Below are 25,702 nucleotides of genomic sequence, written 5' to 3'. Positions count from 1 at the left end.
CCCTCTTCACGACTGTCTGGGTGTGTTTGGACCATGATAGTTCGTTGGTGATGTGGACACCAAGGAACTTGAAGCTCTCAACCTGTTCCACTACAGCCCCGTCGATGAGAATGGGGGCGTGCTCAGTCCTCTTTTTTTTCCTGTAGTCCACAATCATCTCCTTTGTCTTGGTCACGTTGAGGGAGAGGTTGTTATCCTGGCACCACACGGCCAGGTCTCTGACCTCCTCCCTATAGGCTGTCTCATCGTTGTCGGTGATCAGGCCTACCACTGTTGTGTCGTCGGCAAACATAATGATGGTGTTGGAGTCGTGCCTGGCCATGCAGTCATGGGTGAACAGGGAGTACAGGAGGGGACTGAGCACGCACCCCTGAGGGGCCCCCGTGTTGAGGATCAGTGTGGCAGATGTGTTGTTACCTACCCTTACCACCTGGGGGTGGCCCGTCAGGAAGTCCAGGATCCAGTTGCAGAGGGAGGTGTTTAGTCCCAGGATCCTTAGCTTAGTGATGAGCTTTGAGGGCACTATGGTGTTGAATGCTGAGCTGTAGTCAATGAATAGCATTCTCACGTAGGTGTTCCTCTTGTCCAGGTGGGAAAGGGCAGTGTGGAGTGCAATAGAGATTGCATCATCTGTGGATCTGTTGGAGCGGTATGCAAATTGGAGTGGGTCTAGGGTTTCTGGGATAATGGTGTTGATGTGAGCCATGACCAGCCTTTCAAAGCACTTCATGGCTACAGACGTCAGTGCTACGGGTCGGTAGTCATTTAGGCAGGTTATCTTAGTGTCCTTGGGCACGGGGACTATGGTGGTCTGCTTGAAACATGTTGGTATTACAGACTCAGTCAGGGACATGTTGAAAATGTCAGTGAAGACACTTGCCAGTTGGTCAGCACATGTTCGGAGTACACGTCCTGGTAATCCGTCTGGCCCTGCGGCCTTGTGAATGTTGACCTGCTTAAAAGTCTTACTCACATCGGCTACGGAGAGCGTGATCACATAGTCATCCGGAACAGCTGGTGCTCTCATGCATGCTTCAGTGTTGCTTGCCTCGAAGTGAGCATAGAAGTGGTTTAGCTCGTCTGGTAGGCTTGTATCACTGGGAAGCTCGCGGCTGTGCTTCCCTTTGTAGTCTGTAATAGTTTTCAAGCCCTGCCACATCCGACGAGCGTCAGAGCCGGTGTAGTACGATTCAATCTTAGTCCTGTATTGACTCTTTGCCTGTTTGATGGTTCGTCGGAGGGCATAGCGGGATTTCTTATAAGCGTCCGGGTTAGAGTCCCGCTCCTTGAAAGCGGCAGCTCTACCCTTTAGCTCAGTGCGGATGTTTCCTGTAATCCATGGCTTCTGGTTGGGGTATGTACGTACGGTCACTGTGGGGACGACATCATCGATGCACTTATTGATGAAGCCAGTGACTGATGTGGTGTACTCCTCAATGCTATCTGAAGAATCCCGGAACATGTTCCAGTCTGTGCTAGCAAAACAGTCCTGTAGCTTAGCATCTGCGTCGTCTGACCACTTTTTTATTAACCGAGTCACTGGTGCTTCCTGCTTTAGTTTTTACTTATAAGCAGGAATCAGGAGGATAGAGTTATGGTCAGATTTGCCAAATGGAGGGCGAGGGAGAGCTTTGTATGCATCTCTGTGTGTGGAGTAAAGGTGGTCTAGTGTTTTTTTTCCTCTGGTTGCACATTTAACATGCTGGTAGAAATTAGGTAGAACGGATTTAAGTTTCCCTGCATTAAAGTCCTCGGCCACTAGGAGCGCTGCCTCTGTATGAGCGTTTTCCTGTTGACTTATGGCCTTATACAGCTCATTCAGTGCAATCTTAATGCCAGCATTGGTTTGTGGTGGTAAATAGACAGCTATGAAAAATATAGATGAAAGCTCTCTTGGTAAATAGTGTGGTCTACAGTTTATCATGAGATACTCTACCTCAGGCGAGCAAAACCTTGAGACTTCCTTAGTATTTGATTTTGTGCACCAGCTGTTGTTTACAAATATACACAGACCGCCACCCCTTGTCTTACTGGAGTCAGCCGTTCTACCCTGCCGATGTAGCGTATTGCCCGCTAGCTGTATGTTATCCATGTCGTCGTTCAGCCACGACTCGGTGAAACATAAGATATTACAGTTTTTAATGTCCCGTTGGTAGGATAACCGTAATCTTAGGTCATCCAATTTATTTTCCAATGATTGAAGATTGGCTAATAGGATTGATGGGAGCGGCAGTTTACTCGCTCGCCGTCGGATCCTTACAAGGCACCCCAACCTACGTCCACGATATCTCCGTCTCTTCCTCATGCGAATGACGGGGATTTGGGCCTTGTCGGGTGTCTGTAGGATATCCTTCACGGCCGCCTCGTTGAAGAAAAATTATTTGTCCAATACGAGGTGAGTAATCGCTGTCCTGATATCCAGAAGCTCTTTTTGGTTATAAGAGACGATGGCAGAAACATTATGTACAAAATAAATTACAAATAACGCGGAAAAACACACATAATAGTACAATTGGTTAGAGGGCTGTAAAACGGCAGCCATCTTCTCCGGCGCCATTCATATGTAAGGATATCAAGGATGTCATCAGGTGTGTTTGTCAGTAATATGTTTTGGAAATGCTGTAGAATGTAGATCTTGAAAGCTTATTGTCACAATAGAAGGGGAGTTTTACATGTGATGTATTCTCATCATGTCTTTCTGTGGTTACAGCACATTTAGATAAATTGGCCTTCTGTTTGCTGTAACTGAACTACTGTGTACAATCAACCAACTTGTCCCTATAGGAGATGAGGCAAAGTAGATAACATGCCATTCATACTGATGACATATGTGCATCCAAATAGGCATCAGTGCAGTCCAATTAATGTTCATCACAGCTGTGCTCCCATCTTGATAGGTTGTCAATGTAAGTACGAATCTGTTCTTAATTTACCTGCAAAGGTTATAAGTAAATAAAGGTTGCATAAAATATTGTTTTGTGTGTGGGACCTACCGAGCGTCCGTCCACACGATTCTCTTCTCCAGATGATCCAGAGTTAGTCCATTGGGCCAGGCTCCTAGCTCCATGTCCTTGAACACTATGTGTCGTCCTCCGCCGCTCATTGAAGCAGCCTCGATACGGGGGAAGGTAGCGTCCCAGTCTGTCCAGAACAGGATTCTAAAGACATTAAATCAATCAATCAATCAATCAATCAAGAAAAGGAATGTAGAAATATCTTTTTACATCAACAAAGTGCTCTACAGTAACCAGCCCTAGACCACAGAGAGCAAGCAGAAAACCCAAAACAATAAAACCCATTCAGATGATCCACCGAAGACTGAGACTGAGACAGGAATACCTGGGATAGGATAAAGTAATCCATCTACCACCCCCTTACACCACCCCCCCCAAAAAAGAAAAAAAAACAGATTGTAAAGTGGTTATCCCACTGGCTATAAGGTGAATGCACCAATTTGTAAGTCGCTCTGGATAAGAGCATCTGCTTAATGACGTAAATGTAAATGTAAATGTCTACTTATGCAAGGACATTAATAAAGAGGACTTGAAGAAAAAGCCTCCATGGAAGAAAAAAATTCATGATTAAGATAATTTGAAAACAGAACGGAACTAGGCGACATAAACTAGCCTAGATACTCAAACCATGTGTTGAATACAAAAGCAAACATTGAAGATTCCGTTTATTATTTGTCACAGCCTGATCTGTTTCACCTGTCTTTGTGATTGTCTCCACCCCCCTCTAGGTGTCGCCCATCTTCCCCATTATCCCCAGTGTATTTATACTTGTGTTCTCTGTTTGTCTGTTGCCAGTTCGTTTTGTTTCATCAAGCCTACCAGCGGTTTTCCCCTTGCTCCTGTCTTTCTCAAGTTCCTGGTTTCCCGGTTTTGACCATTCTGCCTGCCCTGACCCTGAGCCTGCCTGCCGTTCTGTACCTTGTCACACCACCCTGGATTATTGACCTCTGCCTGCCCTGACCTTGAGACTGCCTGCCGTTCTGTACCTTTTGGACTATGATCTGGATTACTGACCTCTGTCTGCCCTTGACCTGTTGTTTGCCTGCCCCCTGTTTTTGTAATAAACTTTAGTTACTTCGACACTGTCTGCATCTGGGTCTTCTCCTGAAACGTGATATTATTCCTATGGAAAACCAAGTCTAAAGTCCTTAATCAATTTAGTAACGGTTTTCAGTGTCCATTTTTCAGCCCTTTTTCATTGGTTTGTCAATGTAATAGCACTGCAAACTAGAATAATTACATACAGTGTGTATAGCAGGAAGTGGGACTCGTAAACACACACATTGGCAGCAGTCTGTGGATCCTAGAACAGCACCAAACAGACCAGTGTTTCACAGCATCTGTGATGTTGGCTGGAACAGGAAGCCATCTGGTTTTTATGACCTTCTACAGCTCAATGAAGCCTGTAAATGAACACTGGTGATTACTTTGACCATCAACAGAGTCATGTCTCCCAAACACGGCTACTATCCTGCTTTTGTCCACCAAACCAGGCAAGAGACCCGACCCTGTAGGAGCGCAGGCTTAAATTAGGCACTGATGACAATGAAACGTCCTTGTACAGATCAATAGCCTTATTCATTGGATCAGGCCCCTTAGATCAATGGCTTACTCTTTTGAGTGGATTCAAGTAATTATGTTAGAATTATTGCTCTGGTGAGGAACTTTGCCTGTAGGCACCGACATCATCCATTAATCCTAATGTGTTCTCCTCTGAAACGCAGTCATCCCTCCAAAATGTGCCGTGCAGGAGAGAATATACGATCAGATTATTAATTTCTTATGACTACTTAATTGATTTTTATGAATGTCTGGAAGTTGTTTTAAAACAAAATAAACCAAATTAATTTTACGATCAAATAAAAGTAATTCATCACTATGTATAAATAGAAGAACTAGGCAAACACACTATAATAAAAACCATTTTATTTTTGTCTTTTTCATCCAACATTGTGCCTGTCAGATTGTTCAGAGATGAATTGAAGGCTTGAAGCAATGTATTAAAAGAGAAAAAGTAAGAGTGGTAAAGTGCATGAGTCAGGGAAGAGGAAAAGATCACTTGTCATCACTAGAATGGAGTCCACAGTATTATTATCGATGTATTCTATATTTGTATCCTTAATGGACCCTAACATAGCAGACATCGTCACACATCAAGGGAGAAGGAAGTAGAAGAATATGAAGGGTGTTGTTTTTTCTTATTATGATCTCAACCCTGATTGATTGTGTACAGTATGTGAGTCAGACCTGTATTCAAATAGTATTTGTTTTCTTTAAAATAGTTTACCTGTGCTTTATTGAGCTTGTCTGGCACAACAGAACCAATTGAATAATCCCCAAAGTGTAAACTATGCCCATTTGGCACTCCAGGCAGGCTGAATCAAACATTCAAAGAATTTGAAAGAAAACAAAGACTATTTGAACCCAGGTCTGATGTGCGTAAGCACTCACCCTTGTCCTGGGTCCAGAGCGATGGCCCGTGGATGCTCCATCCCTCCAGCTATCAGTGTGGTCCTCATCTCTCCATTCAGCCTGGCCACCTCAATCTGGTCCAGGTTACTGTCGATCCAGTACAGGTTCCCTGCTATCCAGTCCACCGCCAACCCCTCTGGAGTGGCCAGCCCATGCTGCACAACCACCTCAATCCCTGTCACACCTGATGGAATACCAACCACAGGACAATGATCACCACTACACCACCCGGTTAGACCACAACCCTTTAGCACCATGACCACCACCACACCACCCTTTAGACCAGGTGAGACAGACCAACCCACAGCACCATGGTCATCAATACACACACTAGGTGAGAGAAGACGGGATAAGGGATGTATTCAACACAGCCTGATCATTTTCCCCCTATTGAGGGGATGTGTTTGTTGGTCTGCCAACAAAATTACATTTTCTGGGGAGAAAACCCTAGCTAGAGAAACTCTTGAGGAAGATAACATTGACATAAAAGAAGAATGTTTCCAACAGTGTTCCATTAAAAATAAAAGGTTTTCCCAGTATGTCTATAATCCAGCTGTTTACAATTCTCCTCGGCTGCTGGAGCCTTTGTGGAAGGATGACAAAAGGGAGAAATAGGTGAAGCAGTGGGACACATTCTATGGCCCCATTGAGAAGATGAGAGAAAGAGAGAAAGAGTCATATTGCAGCAGACACACAGAATATAACGCAGCACAAAACACCAACCCAATGAGAAGTTCTAAATCACCAAAGGCTTCAGAGATGCACTATGACAGTGGGAAGACGACTGAGGGGCCTAGAGTATACCCACAGTAATACTTGGCATTACCCTGCTGATATAACTCTTCAATGAAGGGACAGTATCAGCTCACAGTTTCAGAGAGGTGCTAAGTAGAACTAAACTGAGAACCTTATTGAACTAAACTGTATAATTTAAAGGTCTTTCAGTTGAAGATTGGGAGGGAAGGAAGCCATGTTTATCCTCCTCAGCCAATAGATCCCAGCATTTAGATCTAATGTTTAGCCTAGCCAAGGTACATAAAGAGCCTGAAAGCCTCAGTACATCACAGCCTTTAGGATCTATTGTGTAGCTTAAACCTATATACCTCCAGAGTCTGAAAGCCCAATAGATCACACCATTTAGATCTAACTTATAGGACCTACATACCTCCAGAGTCTGAGAGGCGTCCTCTGTAGATCTTATCCTCTACCACATCTGTCCAGTAAAGCAGGCTGCGATTAAAGTGGAAGTCAAGCGCAATGGTGTTCCGGAGCCCTGGCACCAGCAGGCTGTAGTCCCGCTTGTGAAGGTCTATCCGTCTTATCTCATGCCGGATAGAGAAGATGATGAAAGCCTCAAAGGGATCTGGCCAAAGGGAGGAAAGGAAGAGGAACAAGTTAAAACGGAAGCAACGGATGCCACAACAATACCAACATGAGCGGCAGGAGCCAGGGAAGTGATTTGAACCGGTGCCATTAGTTGAGGAAACACACAGGTGGGCATGACTGCACACACACACAATCACACACGCACGTTTGCGCCCATGCACACACACTGGATCATGCTCTTTCATGACAGGGCACTGGCACTAGTCTGTGTTATGCACAGAACAGAAACCCTACGGTCACTATGGAGACACATACAGTATGAGAACAATGAGAAAGAGTAGTGATGTTAGATACTTGCTATGATGATAAATCACTCATTCTTTATTATTCAGTTATACCTGAAATTCTCTGTACAAAAGCTAGAGCCTTGCATGCATGAAACATCACCACAGACTCAATAGCACATTTGTCAAAATTAAATGAGGTTGTTTCTCAGTTTTCTATTGTGCGCAGAACATTTGATTTGATTTGACAATTTAAAATACATAAAGAAGTCACACCAGGCAACCAATGCATTCACCAAAATTGACGAGGATTATATACACAAAAAGTCAAAGACTTGTTTCCATTGTGGTCCTTATTGGTAGGCATGTGGCTGCAGGGCAAAACAAGATACATGGGCCTTCTGTGCCATACATTCAATCATACACAATGTCCACATATGTAGATATACACTGTACAAAACATTAGGAACACCTTCATAATATTGAGTTGCGCGTTCTTGATACAAACTGCCTAGCACCTACTACCATACCCCGTTCAAAGGCACTTAAATCTTTTGTCTTGCCCATTCACCCTCTGAATGGCACACATACACAATCCATGTATCAACTGTCTCAAGGCTTAAACATCTTTCTTTAACCTGTCTCCTCCCTTTAATCTACACTGATTGAAGTGGATTTAACAAGTGACATCAATAAGGGATCATAGCTTTCACCTGGATTCACCTGGTCAGTCTATGTCATGGAAAGAGCAGGTGTCCATAATGTTTTGTACACTCAGTGTATATATAAAAATGAAAATGAAAGTTTAAAAAATGTACATACATACACATCTAACAAATCACTCCACTAGTGCAGAGTGGCTTTGCACATGGCTAAGAGGCTATCTCAACATTAACCAAGCCTTGCAGGAGTGTTTTAACCTAAGACTGGCAGTTTTTATCTCAGCCGGGAGTTTGTTCCACTCTACCACAGCCATATATATAAACGTGTTCTGGCCAGCACCGCTCTTGAATCAACATGGCACAAAAATCTGTGGCATAGGAATGAGAGTCCCTAACAGTAGTAAGATAGTTCTTTAGATATTGGGGGACTGTACCATACACAATTTTATGGGCCAATTCCAGCTTCAGCTGAATGACCCTTTTATCAACTGATAGCCACTGTTGTTTACTGAGCTGAGAAGGGCCAACATGAGCCTGAGGGCTAAGATTCAGAATGACCCTTGCCATTTTATTCTGAGAAGTCTGTAGCTTGTTCTTGATGAATTTAGGGGAGCTCCTATACCAGGTAGTGCACGCAGAGTCAAAGTGAGGCTGCACTAATGCTGCAGCAAGTGTTTTCAAGGTCACTATTTATGTAAGAAACAATAAAATGTTAATGTGTTTCTTCAGTAAATTGCCCGTTCTTTCCCTATTTTAACATACAATTAGCACTGCAATTGCCATCAATCTCTGAGGGAAATAGAGAGGCGAGTAGTAAAATTAGCTTCATAAATCTGAATGTGACACATCAAGGCTGCATGTTCTACCATGTTCTCCTCGTTTACGAGCAGCAACACAGAAGCAAAAAACTGCCAAAACATCAATCTAATCACACACACTACAACATACATAGACGGTTTGCTCTGATTATGTAAAGCTGCATTAATAAATTAATTGATTGTATGTAATTACACAGGACTTACAGTGCCATGAAAAAGTATTGCCCCCTTTCTGATTTTCTTTTCTATTTTTTACACTGAATGTTATCAGATCTTCAACCAAAACCTATTACATATTACATTTATTTAATAAACAAAGATATGCAACACCAAATGCCCCTGTGTAAAAAAGTAATTGCCCCCTTACACTCAATAACTGGTTGTTCCACCTTTAGCTGCAGTGACTGCAACCAAACACTTCCTGTAGTTGTTGATCAGTCTCTCCCATCGCTGTGGAGGAATTCTGGCCCACTCTACCATGCAGAACTGCTTTAACTCAGCGACATTTGTGGGTTTCGAAGCATGAACTGCTTGTTTCAGGTTCTGCCACAACATCTCAATCGGGTTTAGGTCTGGACTTTGACTAGGTCATTCCAAAACTTCAAATGTGTTGCTTTTGAGCCATTCTGATGTAGACTTGCTTGTGTGTTTTGGATCATTGTCTTGCTGCATGACCGAGGTACGCCTCAGCTTCAGCTGACAGATGGATGGTCTGACATTCTCCTGTAGAATTCTCTGATACAGAGCAGAATTCATGGTTCCTTCAATGATTCCAAGTCATGAGGCAGCAAAGCATCCCCAAACTATCACACTACTGACACCATGCTTGACCGTTGGTATTTTTGGCAAATTCCTCCACAGCGATGTGAGAGACTGATCAACAACTACAGGGAGTGTTTGGTTGTACATTGCATCTAAAGGTGGCGCAACCAGTTAACGAGTGTAAGGGGACAATTACTTTTTCACACAGGGGCATAGATACACACAGCGAGGCGTGGCTTAATGTGACCACGTCCTCGAGTAGGCTACAGCAGTAGGGTACTCCCGTTACTCCCATGTAATTAGCCTAACGTTGGCGTCATCCTAAGTTAACTACTGAAACGTTTTTGTCTTTTCAATATACAGCAGCCTCACTTGTCGTTATTAACATACTTGGCGGTCAAAACAACACATTATTTGCATGATATTTATTCTACCATTCCAACACTGACAGTTAAGCTAGTAAAGCTGTAGCATTATACTTACGTCACTGTTTGTTTACCCCTAGCTTTTTTGCTGGTTAGCTGACTGGCTAGCTACAAAAGTTCATCACAACCTAATTTGCTAGTCTTAGATATGTCGCGTGCGGTGTAACTACTTCCAGTCGTTGCCTACCCTTGAACGTTCTAGGTATTTAAAAAAGTTAATTATTGTTGGCTTGCCTATATGTCCTTTCAACTTGTCGGAGACCAGCTGGGGATACAACCCTACAAAATGGCCCAAACCAAAGTAGCCTATGGTGATATCTACATCTACTTGGTGGAATCTCCAGGTTTGCATAAATATCCAAATGCAGAAGAATATTATAGCTGTTATTTGGACGGAAACAGCTCACTAGTCCTTACTACAAGCTAACTAGCAAGCTTTATGTAAAGCGACTTACCGGTGATTACTTACTTGAACACACATAAATGTATTGTAACCGGAGCCCACAGCTTTCCATCATCATTTCCATCATCATCCCGGCGTAATAGCCTGAAACAATGAGGTTTGTCTAACCTGGTCCTTGGGTAGTTGATGAAACTTAATTTGGTGGTCTTTTCTCCTACTATTGTTCAAATAATACGGTACGTAACAGCTTTTCGGCATCTTAAAAGCAGGGTTAGTTAGCCTATTTAAGAAACTAAAGTCTGTTGGAATTGTCTCTTTGGCTGATAATCGTGACGTACATTCCATTTTACTTTCTCTGTTCATGCTAACATTTTTATGTTTAGAATGAAAGTGTTTTATAATGTAGTTTGTTTATTAAAATGACATGGAAGTATGTTAAAATGACCAACCAAGCATATGCAAAAGGTTTATAGAATAAAATAAAATAAAAGAATACAGCTGTTGTCGGGTTATGAGTAAAGTAGGCAATTTAACATGGGCGTAAAGGGCGTAACCTATGGCTGTACCCTACTCAGGGTCGTGGTCACGTTAAGCCATGCCACGCCATGTGTATCTATTGGGTGTTGCATAACTTTGTTTATTAAATAAATATCAACATTTTGTGTCATTTGTTCACTCAGACAGTGCAACTAAAGGTTCTGTGCTGTTTTTGTTTGTGAAAAACAACACTATCTTGGTAATATTTGACCTAATGGGAGCTACTGTAAGACATCTAATTTAGCTAATTTAATATTTAAAAACGTATTCCAATTCACTTTGATCAAATCCTCACCAACATATTATAAGACAGCACATGAGTCTACACTTCTACAATCAATATACCTCCTGACACACACACACACCCACACACCCACACAACCCTACACACACTTCGTCACCTCACCTGTGCTGTGGCAGCTGTCCCCATCGGGGCCCAGCCTCCAGCCTGGGTAGCAGGAGCACTTGACGGTGGTCTTGTACTGCTCACACACCTGGCTGCACTTCAGATGTCTACTGCAGTAGTCCACTGCCTCACACGTCCTGTTGTTAGAGTCCAGTTGGAGCCCTGCAGGGCAGGAGCAGACCACACCTGTCCCTGGTACCACTGTGCACTGATGGCTGCAGCCACCCTTGGCCACCAAACACTTATCTAGGAGCAGAGAGAGAGGGCACAGGAAGTAAGAGCCAACTCTGATCTGGGAGTAGAGTGCGAGAGGACAGGATGTAAGTACCAAACACTAATATGAGAGCAGAGAGAGAGAGGCCAGGGACTAAGCGCCTTAATAGCCTACTATAGAGGATGAGATTGGAGACTAGAGAGAATGAGAGAGGGACAGGGAACTAAGAGTCTTAATACTAGAGAGGATGAGGTGGTTTACAGCATCAGATAGTCATCCACAGGGTCTAAAAGGAGGTTAGAGAAATAATACATTTTACATTTACATTTTAGTAATTTAGCAGATGCTCTTATCCAGAGCGACTTACAGTTAGTGAGTGCATATATATATATATTTTTCATACTTTTTATTTTTTTTCAACGAACCCACAACCCTGGCGTTGCAAGCGCCATGCTCTACCAACTGAGCTACACGGGACTGTTGGGCCATATGCTGCACGGTAAAAAAATATGCAGAATTAAAAGGGGTTGTTTTTGAGAGCTAGCTGGCACAAGAATAACACTACCACTTTTTGCTCTGAGCTAGAGATTGCTAGTCGACCATGATGATGGAATATTTCCGCTGCATATACAACACAAGGAAATGCTATTGCATAATGAAAGAGGCTCCACAGTTCAGTTGGTCCTCAACGGTATGACCTGAGGGATGATGCCTTTATTACTGTCAAGGCTTCAACACAACATGACATCTGAAAGTTGTGCAGTTGTGTACTATTCCTTTCACAAAACTGATATGGAGAGGGAAAAAAATAAGAATGACTTGTCTTTCTGTAATGGAATGCTTTTCTCTGAAGCAGCTAGGTATCTGATTATTTTAGGGAGCCAGACAGGTCCAGAAGATGAAAAGGCATTTTGGTGCGACAATCACACTACAGGTCCGAAGTCTCCTTTCTAGCTAGCCATGATTAAGATGATCTTCTTGGCACAGACCAGAAAGGGTTGAATTTTCTCTGTGGGGGTCTCCTAGCTGCAGAGGAGGGTAGAGGAGAGCTGTGCTCCCATAGGTTACAGCTGGAGGAATGACTCCTGCTGATTTGGCTCAAATCAATCAGGCCCCTTAAGGTATGTATGACCTAATTGGCTATGAAACTGGCAGTGCAGTGTGGGCCTTTTCTCAACGGTTGTGTCCCAAATGGCACCCTTTTCCCTATACCCTTTTCCATATACCATTTTCCCCATAGGGCTATGTTCAAAAGTAGTGCACTATGTAGGGAATAGTGTGCTATTTGGGAGGAAGATAAGACGTGATAACACACACTGAGCTACGGCGTCTAACTATGGTCCCCCATGAGGTTTCTGTTAGCAACTCTGAAATGAACCTATACGTTTAGGTTGTTCAGTCAAATGGATTAGATGTGTACTATTCACATGAGATTCACATATTTTCCCTCCGATGGGCCTTGGACAAACAGATCTGTGTTGGTAATCATTGGAGAAATCTGGTAGCAATTCTTTACGTTCGGTCCCCTTGGTGTCTGAATCGAATCAACAGCATGTTGACGCGTCATCGTGCTGCTCTCAAGGCTATGGGAATTAATAGATATAATACCACTCCTTAGGGGCAGACAGTGTTTAACACATCTGACTCTGGGATCTGTGTGTGTTATATGAGATGGGAAATTAAAACTCACACAGTTTATACTGTATACTCTGTCTGAGGTGTGTGGCCCAGTACTTGTAAAAATGTAATATACTGTAGAAAAATAATCTCTTAACACATCTCTTCCACTTAAACACATTAAATGATTCATCATAACTCACACACTAATTACCCTTGACGGTCTCAAGCAATATGATGTACTACAGATAATAGTTATCTTTCCTACCACAGAAAGGCCCTTCGTCAGACTGGTCGGCACAGTCCGGCTTGCTGTTGCAGATCTTCTCTGGTGGTAGGCAAGTGGAGGTGTCATTGGCACAGGGGTATTTTGGAGGCTTACAGACAGCTGCCTCACAGGACTCCTCATCGGAACGATCCTCACAGTCGATATCTCCATCACACACCCAGCTCTTGGTGATGCACTTTCCTGTTGGTGTGACACACGTATACAGACACATACAGACATTTATGGATACACACACACACACACCACACATGGACATGCACACGCAGACACACACATACAAACACACACATTCACGATCCATATCATATCACAATATTTTTGATGGTATGGCGGTATTTGAGGTTTTTGAATAATACAAGTTCTAAATATGCTTTATGAGTAGTGTATGACCTTAGGGTGGCAACAAATACATTCTAAGTGTTTTTAATTAAGCTTTGTCCATTCTGATTGTTTTATACTGTTCAATAAAACTTGTTGAAAAGTTGGAATATAGTGGGGACTTTGAATACAGTGTTGTTTGACATGACAATGAATGAAAAAGCCAGGGAAGGGTAATTGTGACAGGGTAGGAACCAAAGTATTGGTCATTGTTTCCCAGTGGACCCTATTTAATGTTACATTAAATGTTTCCTCTTACTGTAGCTTTGATGTACTGTACGTATAGTAAAATATTCATGCTTCACCTACTCCTCTCTGATTTAGAATGTACTGTTGCAGAAACAACAAGCCGATCTAGGCCTACACCAGCACTGGTAGCAGGCTGTATTAGCTATCTAGCTATATTTGCTCTGACTAAGTACAACTAGCGATTAGCATTACCGGCTAATAACTTGCGAAGAAAATAAAAAACTAGCTGTTTGCAGACCGTATAAGATACACAAACTAATAGTGTGATTATAGAACACTTGTGGATGTATAGTAGGAAGCAAAGTGGAAAGCTGCATCATTGTCACCAACATCTGCAGCATTGACCATGCAGACCGTCACTGCTAGTGGTTGTTGTGACTTGTTGTAGCACAAAAACTGCTCTCCTTGAGTGACAGGGGGAGGGTTTGGTGTGTGTGAAAGGAGAGAGGGAGAGAGACGACTCAAGTAGCAAACGGAGTAAACTACAAAAACTGATATTATTACATGCTGCGGAGTGGCATAACACATTTAACAAACAAAAACATTGAAATACCGTTACACAAGGTAAAGGAAAAACCCAAACCGGTCCTTGCATCAATACCGGTATATAGTAAAATACGGTTTACCGCCCAGCCCTAGAATAATCCCTCAGACGCTTTGAAGAAAAGCTCTAAATCACAAATAAAGAATTCATATAAACAGCCCAAAAAGTTATTTAATGCATAGCGTGATCCATATTTTAATCTGTTCCACATAATGGGGTGCTTGCAGTCTACAAAGACTAAGATAAGTACAGTATATTGAATCATGAGTTTAGATTAGAATATACTACACTGAACAAAAATATAAACGCAACATGTAAAGCTTTGGTCCCATGTTTCATGAGCTGAAATAAAAGATCCCAGAAATGTTCCATATGCACAAAAAGCGTATTTCTCTCTAATGTTTTGCACAAATGTGTTTACATCCCTGTTAGTGAGCATTTCTCCTTTGCCAAGATAATCCATCCACCTGACAGGTGTGGCATATCAAGAAGCTGATTAAACAGCATGATCATTACACAGGTGCAACTTGTGCTGGGGATAATAAAAGGCCACTCTAAAATGTGCCGTTTTGTCACACAACACAATGCAACAGATGTCTCAAGTTTTGAGGGATCATGCAATTGGCATGCTGACTGCAGGAATGTCCACCAGAGCTGTTGCCAGAGAATTTAACGTTCATTTCTCTACCATAAGCCGCCTCCAACGTCGTTTTAGAGAATGTGGCAGTATGTCCAACCGGCGTTGTGTGGGCAAGCGGTTAGCTGATGTCAACGTTGTGAACAGAGTGCCCCATTGTGGCGGTGGGGTTATGGTATGGGCAGCATAAGCTACGGACAATGAACACAATTGCATTTTATCAATAGCAATTTGAATGCACCAAAATACCATGACGAGATCCTGAGGCCATTGTGAGGCCCATTTTTTAAAAAGGTATCTGTGACCAACAGATGCATATCTGTATTCCCAGTCATGTGAAATCCATAGATTAGGGCCTAATGAATTGATTTAAATTAACAGATTTCCTTATACGAACTGTAACTCAGTAAAATCAATGCAATTGTTCCATTGCGTTTATATTTTTGTTGCACAAGGTAATGTCAAAAATCTATCTTCTTCCTTGCGTGAGTGCATCAACAGAAAGGCGCAGCCCCAGTGGTGAGTTAAAGGCTTTCCTTCATGTGAAAATCCACAGCTAGATCAATACAGCCTCCTGATACCTGCTACCAGGGGTAATCTTAAATTCCCCTTTCTCGCCATTTTGAATTACAAACAGGCAGCGAAAGCAGGTGGGACCACTGCAGGGGGTAGAATTAGCCACACACAGATATCGAGAACTTGGTTCTATAATTCTGAGATAATTGGCTTTAAAATTCCGAACCCTCATATGAATGAATGGTGTCATAAATTTTTATATTGTATTATTTTGAACTTAACAACATGAACTGGGGTATTTAGAGTACTATACACTGTATAAAACATTAGGAATACCTTCCTAATATTGAGTTGCACCCCACCCCCTTTTGCCCTAAGAACAGCCTCAATTCGTCGGCGCATGAACTCTACAAGGTGTCGAAAGCGTTCCACATGGATGCTGGCCCATGTTGATTCCAATGCTTCCCACAGTTGTGTCAAGTTGGCTGGATGTCCTTTGGGTGGTGGACCATTCTTGATACACACGGGAAACTGTTGAGAGTGAAAATCCCAGCAGCGTTGCAGTTCTTGACATACTCAAACTGGTGCGCCTGGCACCTATACCATACCCTGTTCAAAGGCACTTAAATCTTTTGTCTTGCCCATTCACTCTCTGAATGGCTCACGTACACAATCCATGTCTCAATTGCCTCAAGGATTAAAAATCCTTCTTTAACTTCATCTACACTGATTAAAGTGTATTTAACAAGTGACATCAATAAGGGATCATAGCTTTAACCTGGATTCACCTGGTCAGTCTATGTCATGGACAGAGCAGGTGTCCTTAATGCTTTGTATATTCATTGTATAGGTAGAGAAGATTTAACAGAACAAGGCTATGTCAATAACTCAATTTTGACAAAAATAAAACCAAGCTCTCGATATGCCAGAATGTATCATTGCTAATGCAGCTATGCCTGTAACTGTGTGAAGCCTGGAAAGCAGAGCATCCCATGGAGAATTGATTCGCTATTACACTTTGCAGGAGGAAAGAGATGGTATTATAAAATCTATGCTGTATCCATGACATACTACATGGAGAGTTAGGGAGGGTAGAGTTTATATGTGTATTAAACATGTTTCCAATTTTGCTATTTGATGTTGGTCAACTGCATCCTTTTAACTTTGTAATGGTCAAAGATCGCACAATATGGTCAGACATAATATTCTGTTAAGCAAACCGAGTATCTAGCAAGTTTCGGTTCTGGGTTCCGTTACTGATGGAGTAGTCTCTTAGCTACAGTATATCCTACCTGTGTCTTTGCAGGTGAACTTGGCCTTGGGGTCGCACATCCTCTTGGTGCCCTCACAGGCCACCTCGTCACTCCCGTCCTCGCAGTCTTTGTCCCCATCACATCTCCAGCGCTCTGGGATACATGTCCCGTCTGCCGTACAGTGGAACTCATCCCTACTGCACTCCATCACAGGAGGCAACGCTGCAAGGGGAAAATATATAAGTCACAAGACCAACTGTGTTAAACCTAACCACTTCCACATTTCCAAGATTTTCTTTTTCATTTCCAGGGTTTTTTCTGGATCAAAATGGGGCTTAGGTGGTGGGCGTGGCGGGGGCATGGCTGTGGGTGTGGCCAATGGTGCAGTTTTAAAGCAAATTTACTGCAATTCTACACATATTGCCATGAGACTGAGAGAAAAATGTGCAGTTTAAAAGCAGATTTCCTTCAATTCTACACATTTTGCCATGGCTTATGCTATGCTAACAACATCAATGAGGGCCCCATGCCATGACAAGAATACTCCTCAATGCATAATGTTTTGAATTTTAAATTCTCCCTGACTGTCTAGTCTTTATTTTGGTGATTATTAGTTGTCAAAAATTATCTTATTTAAAAATATACTGTATAGGTCCATTATCTTTTATGCATACTTTATATCTAGTTTTAATTGTTTAAATTTACTGTTTGGACATAGGCGACCCGACAAAACAGTTAGGCAGCCCACCCAATACTTTTCTATGCAAAAAACCCTGACTTCCAAAAAGAAAACACGTTTGATGCTTGGATGTCAGAAATCAGAAGGATTTCCATAATAGTCAGGGCCTGCTGAGCCAGAGCTGTTACCCCTGGGTGGCCCAAAACACAGCAATACTACACTGTGTTAGAGTAGAGAGGAAAAGGCTGGAGCTGGGGCTGAGGCTTGACATCAGGACACGGTTTGATGAATAGCTTCCTCATTCTAGTGACAAGCTAGTGAGCTGTGAGTATTCCAGCCGGCCGGGCCCGGCTCAGCCTTCTGAGGAAATTATAACAGATTAAAAGATTCTTGATGGTTGTACTCTTGTGAAGAGTAGATTAGATTATTTGTAAGTCGCTCTGGATAAGAGCGTCTGCTAAATGATGTAAATGTAAAAATGTAAATTAGATCAGCCGAGCGAGAGCCGAGTGAGGAGGATAAGACTTAAGGACATTAGACCAGGCCAATGAATAGTTACTTTGAACTCATCTTTTTTTTGTTTTTTTGTTTATCTTTCTACTGCTTTAAATGGCAATTGAATAATTGATAGTTACACTCATTGATACGTGTAGTAATGAGGAGTAGTAAGCCTGACTTGAAACATCTACTCACTATATTGACATAGATAATGTGATACCTAGTGCAAAATTAATTTGACAAAATGAGGGATAGCACTATCACTTATAGAGTTGAATTTGCATTATGGATTCATGATAGTAGTAGCATGGTTTTTCTTAACTGTGGGTACATAATCTTGTAATTGCTAACAAAAAGTGCTACAATACTGGTATTACAAATAACAGCATTGTTTCTCTCACCAGCTCCATCTCCTCCACAAGTATTGTTCTCGTCGCTGAAGTCCCCACAGTCGTTGTCCCCATCGCAGGCCCAGTGGTCTGGGATACACCTCCCACTGGAGCACTGGAACTGGGTGTTGGAACAGGAGTGGACACAACCCACCTCGTCACTACCATCTCCACAGTCATCATCTGGGGACACAGAAGAAAAAGAGCAAGTGTAACTGACTCGGTTTGATTCCTGCATGTCATAAGACTGTGCTAGCACGCTGAACTAAAGCCTATGCATTAGCTTGGGGAGGTAACAGAAGTCTTCACTTTCAGGCGAGGTTATAGTACTCATCACATGAGTGTGGTTCTCCAAACCACTTTAGTTACATAATGAGACAGTGGTTGATTTCAAGGTTATGGGTTATACAAGGTGCATGAAATGTACAGTAGCTCAGTGTTTCTCAACTCCTGTCCTTGAGAATTCTGATCTCAAAAGTTGCTCATCTTTATTGAAGCCCTGTACAATCATACCAGATTTTCAAGGATGGTCATTGAGGGAAAAACTGCTATAGGTTTTCAGTAAAAAAGTACCTGAATCACAATGCCACTTGACACTGATGCATCTCCCATTGGAACAGCTGAACTGGGTGAGGGGCTCACAGGTCGGGAATACTGCAGACACAAAGGCAAAGAGACAGTCAACTATAGTTATCTAAACCCCAAACCCATAGGGCCACAATCATTCTGAAAATACTTTATGTCTGAAACTCCTTACAAACACTCCTTTCCAAATCAAATCAAAATTTATTTATCACATGCGCCGAATACAACTGGTGTAGACTTTACAATGAAATGCTTGCTTACAAACCTTTTCTAACGAGTTTAAAAATAATCATACAAAATAAAATAGTAACTAAGTATGGAGCTACAGCGCTTTGCAAAAGTATTCATCGCCTTGGGGTTTTGCCTATTTTGTTGCATTACAACCTGTAATTTAAATGGATTTTTATTAGGATTTCATGTAATGGACATACAAAAAATAGTCCAAATTGGTGAAGTGAAACGAAAAAAATCACTTGTTTCAAAAAATGCTAAAAAATAAATAACGGAAAAGTGGTGCGTGCATATGTATTCACCCCCTTTGCTATGAAGGCCCTAAATAATATCTGGTGCAACCAAATACCTTCAGAAGTCACATAATTAGTTAAATAAAGTCCACCTGTGTGCAATCTAAGTGTCACATGATCTGTCACATGATCTCAACATATATATACACCTGTTCTGAAAGGCAAGGGGCACCCCCAAGCAAGCGGCACCATGAAGACCAAGGAGCTCTCCAAACAGCTCAGGGACAAGGTTGTGGAGAAGTACAGATCAGGGTTGGGTTATAAAAAAATATCAGAAACTTTGAACATCCCACAGAGCACCATTAAATCCATTATTAAATAATGGAAAGAATATGGCAACACAACAAACCTGCCAAGAGAGGGCCGCCCACCAAAGCTCACGGACCAGGCAAGGAGGGCATTAATCAGAGAGGCAAAAAAGAGACCAAATATAACCCTGAAGGAGCTGCAAAGCTCCACAGCGGAGATTGGAGCATGTCCATACGACCACGTTAAGCCGTACACTCCACAGAGCTGGGCTTTATGAAGAGTGGCCAGAAAAAAGCCATTGCTTAAAGAAAAAAATAAGCAAACACATTTGGTGTTCGCCAAAAGGCATGTGGGAGACTCCCCAAACATATGGAAGAAGGTACTCTGGTCAGATGAGACTAAAATTGAGCTTTTTGGCCATCAAGGGAAACACTATGTCAGGCACAAACCCAACACCTCTCATCACCCCGAGAACACCATCCCCACAGTGAAGCATGGTGGTGGCAGCATCATGCTGTGGGGATGTTTTTCATCGGCAGGGACTGGGAAACTGGTCAGAATTGAAGGAATGATGTATGGCGCTAAATACAGGGAAATCCTTAAAGGAAACCTGTTTCATTCTTCCAGAGATTTGAGACTGGGACGGAGGTTCACCTTCCAGCAGGACAATGACCATAAGCATACTGCTAAAGCAACACTCAAGTGGTTTAAGGGGAAACATTTAAATGTCTTGGAATGGCCTAGTCAATGCCCAGACCTCAATCCAATTGAGAATCTGTGGTATGACTTAAAGATTGCTGGACACCAGTGGAACCCATCCAACTTGAAGGAGCTGGAGCAGTTTTGCCTTGAAGAATGGGCAAAAATCCCAGTGGCTAGATGTGCCAAGCTTATAGAGACATACCCCAAGAAACTTGCAGGTGTAATTGCTGCAAAAGGTGGCTCTACAAAGTATTGACTTTGGGGGGGTGAATAGTTACGCACGCTCAAGTTTTCTGTTTTTTTGTCTTATTTCTAGTTTGTTTCACAAGAAAAAATATTTTGCATCTTCAAAGTGGTAGGCATGTTGTGTAAATCAAATGATACAAACCCCCCAAAAATCAATTTTAATTCCAGGTTGTAATGCAACAAAGTAGACAAAATGCCAAGGGGTTGAATACTTTCGCAAGCCACTGTATATACAGGGAGTACCAGTACCAGATCAATGTGCAGGGGTACAATATATTTGAGGTAGATATGTACATGAAGGCAGGGTAAAGTGACTAGGCATCCGAATAGATAATAACAAGAGTAAAATAAATAACAGAGTAGCAGCAGCAAATGAAGAGTGTAAAAGTGTGTGTATGTGTTTTTTGTGTTGTGTCGGTATGTGTGTGTGTGTTATGTGTGTGTGTGCACACATGTAGTGTATGTGAATGTGTGAGGGTTTTGTGTGGGAGTGACAGTGTAGTGTGTGTGAGTGAGTGTGTATATGGAGTGTATATAAAGTATAGTGAGTGTGCATAGGGTCAGTGCAACACTGAGTCAGTGCAGATAGTTTGGATCCCATTAATTGACTATTTAGCAGTCTGGGTGTTTAGCAGGCTTGGAGTTAGAAGCTGTCTCGAAGCCTGTTGGTCCGAGAACCAATGCTCCAGTACCGTTCGCTGGATGGTAGCAGAGTGAACAGTCTATGGCTTGGGTGGCTGGATTCTTTGGCAATTTTCAGGCCTTCCTCTGGTCCTCGATGGCAGGGAACTCAGGCCCCAGTGATGTACTGGGCTGTCCGCACCACCCTCTGTAGCACTTTGCGGTCAAGGGCGGTGCAATTGCCATACCAAGCGGTGATGCAGCCAGTCAAGATGCTCTCGATAGTGCAGCTGTATAACCTTTTGAGGATCTGAGGACCCCCATGCCAAGTATTTTCAGCCTCCTGAGGGGGAAGAGGTGGTGCTGTGCCCTCTTCACGACTGTGCGGGTGTGCGTGGACCATGTTAAGTCCTTAGTTATGTGGACGCCAAGGAACTTGAAGCTCTTGACCTGCTCCACAACAGCCCTGTCGATGTGGATGGGGGCGTGCACTCCCCTCTTTCTCCTATAGTCCTTCTCCTATAGTCCACAACGTTGAGGGAAAGGTTGTTGTCCTGGCACCACACTGCTAAGTCTCTGACCTCCTCCCGGTAGGCTGATTCATCACCGTCGGTGATCAGGCCAACCACCGTCGTGTGGTCAGCAAACTTGATGATGGTGTTGGAGTCGTGAGCGGCCACGCAGTCATGGGTGAACAAGCAGTACAGGAGGTGAGCCCCCGTGTTGAAGGTCAGTGTGACGGAGGTGTTGTTGCCTACCCTCACCACCTGGGGCCGGCCCGTCAGGATGTCCAGGATCCAGTTGCAGAGGGAGGGGTTCAGTCCCAGGGTTCCTTGGAGGGGACAATGGTGTTGAACGCTGAGCTGTAGTCTATTAACAGCATTCTCACATAGTTATTTCCCCTCTTGTCCAGGTGGGAGACGGCAGTGTGAAGTGCAATTGAGATTGTGTCATCTGTGGATCTGTTGGGGCATTATGCGAATTGAGGTTGGTTTAGGGTGTCTGGGATGATGGTGTTGATGTGTGTCATGACCAGCCTTTCAAAGCACTTCATAATTACAGATGTGAGTGCTACAGGGCGATAGTTATTAAGGCAGGTTACCTTAGAGCTCTTGGGAACATGGACAATGGTGGTCAGCTTGAAACATGTTGGGATTACAGACTGAGACAAGGAGAGATTGAAAATGTCTGTGAAAACACCTGCCAGCTGGTCTGCGCATGTTTTGAGAACGCGCCCTGGTATTCCGTGATTGTTAACCTGTTTAAAATGTTTGCTTACAATCGGCCACTCGCATTTCAACAGTACAGTGGCTTGCGAAAGTATTCACACCCCCTTGGCATTTTTCCTATTTTGTTGCCTTACAACCTGGAATTAAAATTGATCTTTTGGGGGTTTCTGTCATTTGATTTACACACCATGCCTACCACTTTGAAGATGCAAAATATTTTTTTTTGTGAAACAAACAAGAAATAAGACAAAAAAACAGAAAACTTGAGTGTGCATAACTATACACCCCCCCCAAAGTCAATACTTTGTAGAGCCATCATTTGCAGCAATTACAGCAGCAAGTCTCTTGGGGTATGTCTCTATAAGCTTGGCACATCTAGCCACTGGGATTTTTGCCCATTCTTCAAGGCAAAACTGCTCCAGCTCCTTCAAGTTGGATGGGTTCTGCTGGTGTACAGCAATCTTTAAGTCATACCACAGATTCTCAATTGGATTGAGGTCTGGGCTTTGACTAGGCCATTCCAAGACACCATTGTCCTGCTGGAAGGTGAACATCCGTCCTAGTCTCAAATCTCTGGAAGAGTGAAACAGTTTTCTCTCAAGAATTTCCCTGTATTTAGCGCCATCCATCATTCCTTCAATTCTGACCAGTTTCCCAGTCCCTGCCGATGAAAAACATCCCATCAGCATGATGCTGCCACCACCATGCTTCACTGTGGGGATGGTGTTCTTGGGGTGATGAGAGGTGTTGGATTTGCGACAGACATAGCGTTTTCCTTGATGTCCAAAAAGCTCAATTTTAGTCTCCTCTGACCAGAATACCTTCTTCTATATGTTTGGGGAGTCTCCCACATGCATTTTGGCAAACACCAAATGTGTTTGCTTATTTTTTTCTTAAAGCAATGTTTTTTTTCTGTCCACTCTTCCATAAAGCCCAGCTCTTAAAGTGGTCGTATGGACATATACTCCAATCTCCGCTGTGGAGCTTTGCAGCTCCTTCAGGGTTATCTTTGGTCTCTTTGTTGCCTCTGATTAATGCCCTCCTTGCCTGGTCTGTGAGTTTTGGTGGTCGGCCCTCTCTTGGCAGGTTTGTTGTGGTGCCATATTCTTTCCATTTTTTAATAATGGATTTAATGGTGCTCCGTGGGATGTTCAAATTTTCTGATATTTTTTTATAACCCAACCTTGATCTGTACTTCACCACAACTTTGTCCCTGACCTGTTTGGAGAGCTCCTTGGTCTTCATGGTGCCGCTTGCTTGGTTGTGCCCCTTGCTTAGTGGTGTTGCAGACTCTGGGGCCTTTCAGAACAGGTGTATATACTGAGATCATGTGACAGATCATGTGACACTTAGATTGCACACAGGTGGACTTTATGTAACTAATTATGTAACTTCTGATGGTAATTGGTTGCACCAGATCTTATTTAGGGGCTTCATAGCAAAGGGGGTGAATACATATGCACGCACCACTTTTCCGTTATTTATTTTTTTGAATTTTTTGAAACAAGTGATTTTTTTCACTTCACTTCACCAATTGGGACTATTTTGTGTATGTCCATTACATGAAATCCAAATAAAAATCCATTTAAATTACAGGTTGTAATGCAACAAAATATGAAAAACGCCAAGTGGGATGAATACTTTTGCAAGGCACTGTATATCTTGCTTTTTGTGTAGTCAATACCACACCCTTAAGAGGAAACCCTGTATTAACCACCATACAGTACCTTCGGAAAGTTATCAGACTCCTTGACTTTTTCCACATTTTGTTATGTTACAGTCTTATTCTAAAATGGATTAAAACAAATAATAATCAGCAATCTACACACAATATCCCAAAATTTGGCAAATGTATTACAAATAAAAAACAGAAATTCCTTATTTACATAAGAATTCAGAACCTTTGCTATGAGACTCAAAATTGAGCTCAGGTGCATCCTGTTTCCATTGATCATCCTTGAGATGTTTCTACAACTTGATTGGAGTCCACCTGTGGTAAATTCAATTGATTGGACATGATTTGGAAAGGCACACACCTGTCTATTTAAGGTCCCACAGTTGACAATGCATGTCAGAGCAAAAACTAAGCCATGAGGTCGAAGGAATTGTCCGTAGAGCACCGAGACAAGATTGTTTTGAGGCACAGATCTGGAAAAGGGTACCAAAACATTCCTGCAGCATTGAAGGTCCCCAAGAACACAGTGGCCTCCATCATTCTTAAATGGAAGAAGTTTAGAACCACCAAGACTCTTCCTAGAGCTGGCCGCCCGGCCAAATTGAGCATTCGAGGGAGAATGGCCTTGGTCAGGGAGGTGACTAAGAACCCAATGGTCACTCTTACAGAGCTCTGGATTTCCTCTGTGGAGATGGAAGAACCTTCCAACCATCTCTGCAGCAATCCACCAATCAGGCCTTTATGGTAGAGTGGCCAGACGGAAGCCACTCCTCAGTAAAAGGCACATGACAGCTGACTTGGAGTTTGCCAAAAAGCACTTAAAGACTCTCAGACCATGAGAAACAAGATTCTCTGGTCTGATGAAACCAAGATTGAACTCTGTGGCCTGAATGCCAAGCGTCACATCTGGAGGAAACCTGGCACCATCCCTATGGTGAAGCATGGTGGTGGAAGCATCATGCTGTGGGGATGTTTTTCAGCGGCAGGGACTGGGGGACTAGTCAGGATCGAGGGAAAGATTAACGGAGTAAAGCACAGAGAGATCCTTGATGAAAACCTGCTGCAGAGCTCTCAGGACCTCAGACTGGGGCGAAGGTTCACCTTCCAACAGGACAACGACCCTAAGCACACAGTCAAGACAACGCAGGAGTGGCTTCGGGACAAGTCTCTAAATGTCTTTGAGTGGCCCAGCCAGAACCCAGACTTGAACTTGATCGAACATCTCTGGAGAGACCTGAAAATAACTGTGCAGCAACGCTCCCCATCCAACCTGACAGAGCTTGAGAGGATCTGCAGAGAAGGATGGGAGAAACTCCCCAAATACAGGTGTGCCAAGCTTGTAGCGTCATACCCAAGACTCAAATCAAATCAAACTTTATTTGTCACATACGCCAAATACAACAGGTATTACCGAGAAATGCTTACTTACAAGCCCTTAACCAACAATGCAGTTCAAGAAAGAGTTAAGAAAATATTTACCAAATACAGTTAAAAAGAAT

General features: G+C 42.9%; 1 protein-coding gene across 1 annotated transcript in view; it reads right to left on the bottom strand.

Moving 5' to 3' along the window:
- lrp1bb (low density lipoprotein receptor-related protein 1Bb) overlaps window positions 1–25,702 on the bottom strand; it is a gene marked incomplete at both ends in the record, with an annotated part of 417,763 nt that overhangs the window by 142,128 nt on the left and 249,933 nt on the right. The window contains 8 exons of the mRNA XM_084179294.1: window positions 2,994–3,158; window positions 5,466–5,670; window positions 6,652–6,849; window positions 11,110–11,355; window positions 13,209–13,409; window positions 16,846–17,028; window positions 18,385–18,555; window positions 18,946–19,026. Coding sequence (XP_084035420.1) covers window positions 2,994–3,158; window positions 5,466–5,670; window positions 6,652–6,849; window positions 11,110–11,355; window positions 13,209–13,409; window positions 16,846–17,028; window positions 18,385–18,555; window positions 18,946–19,026 — 1,450 coding nt within the window. The remainder of the gene's footprint in view (window positions 1–2,993; window positions 3,159–5,465; window positions 5,671–6,651; window positions 6,850–11,109; window positions 11,356–13,208; window positions 13,410–16,845; window positions 17,029–18,384; window positions 18,556–18,945; window positions 19,027–25,702) is intronic.

This window comes from Coregonus lavaretus (genome assembly GCF_964263955.1).
Source record: "Coregonus lavaretus genome assembly, chromosome: 16".
NCBI lineage: Eukaryota > Metazoa > Chordata > Actinopteri > Salmoniformes > Salmonidae > Coregonus > Coregonus lavaretus.
The sequence above is the reverse complement of the archived record's forward strand: the minus strand, read 5'-3'. Positions and strand labels throughout refer to the sequence as shown.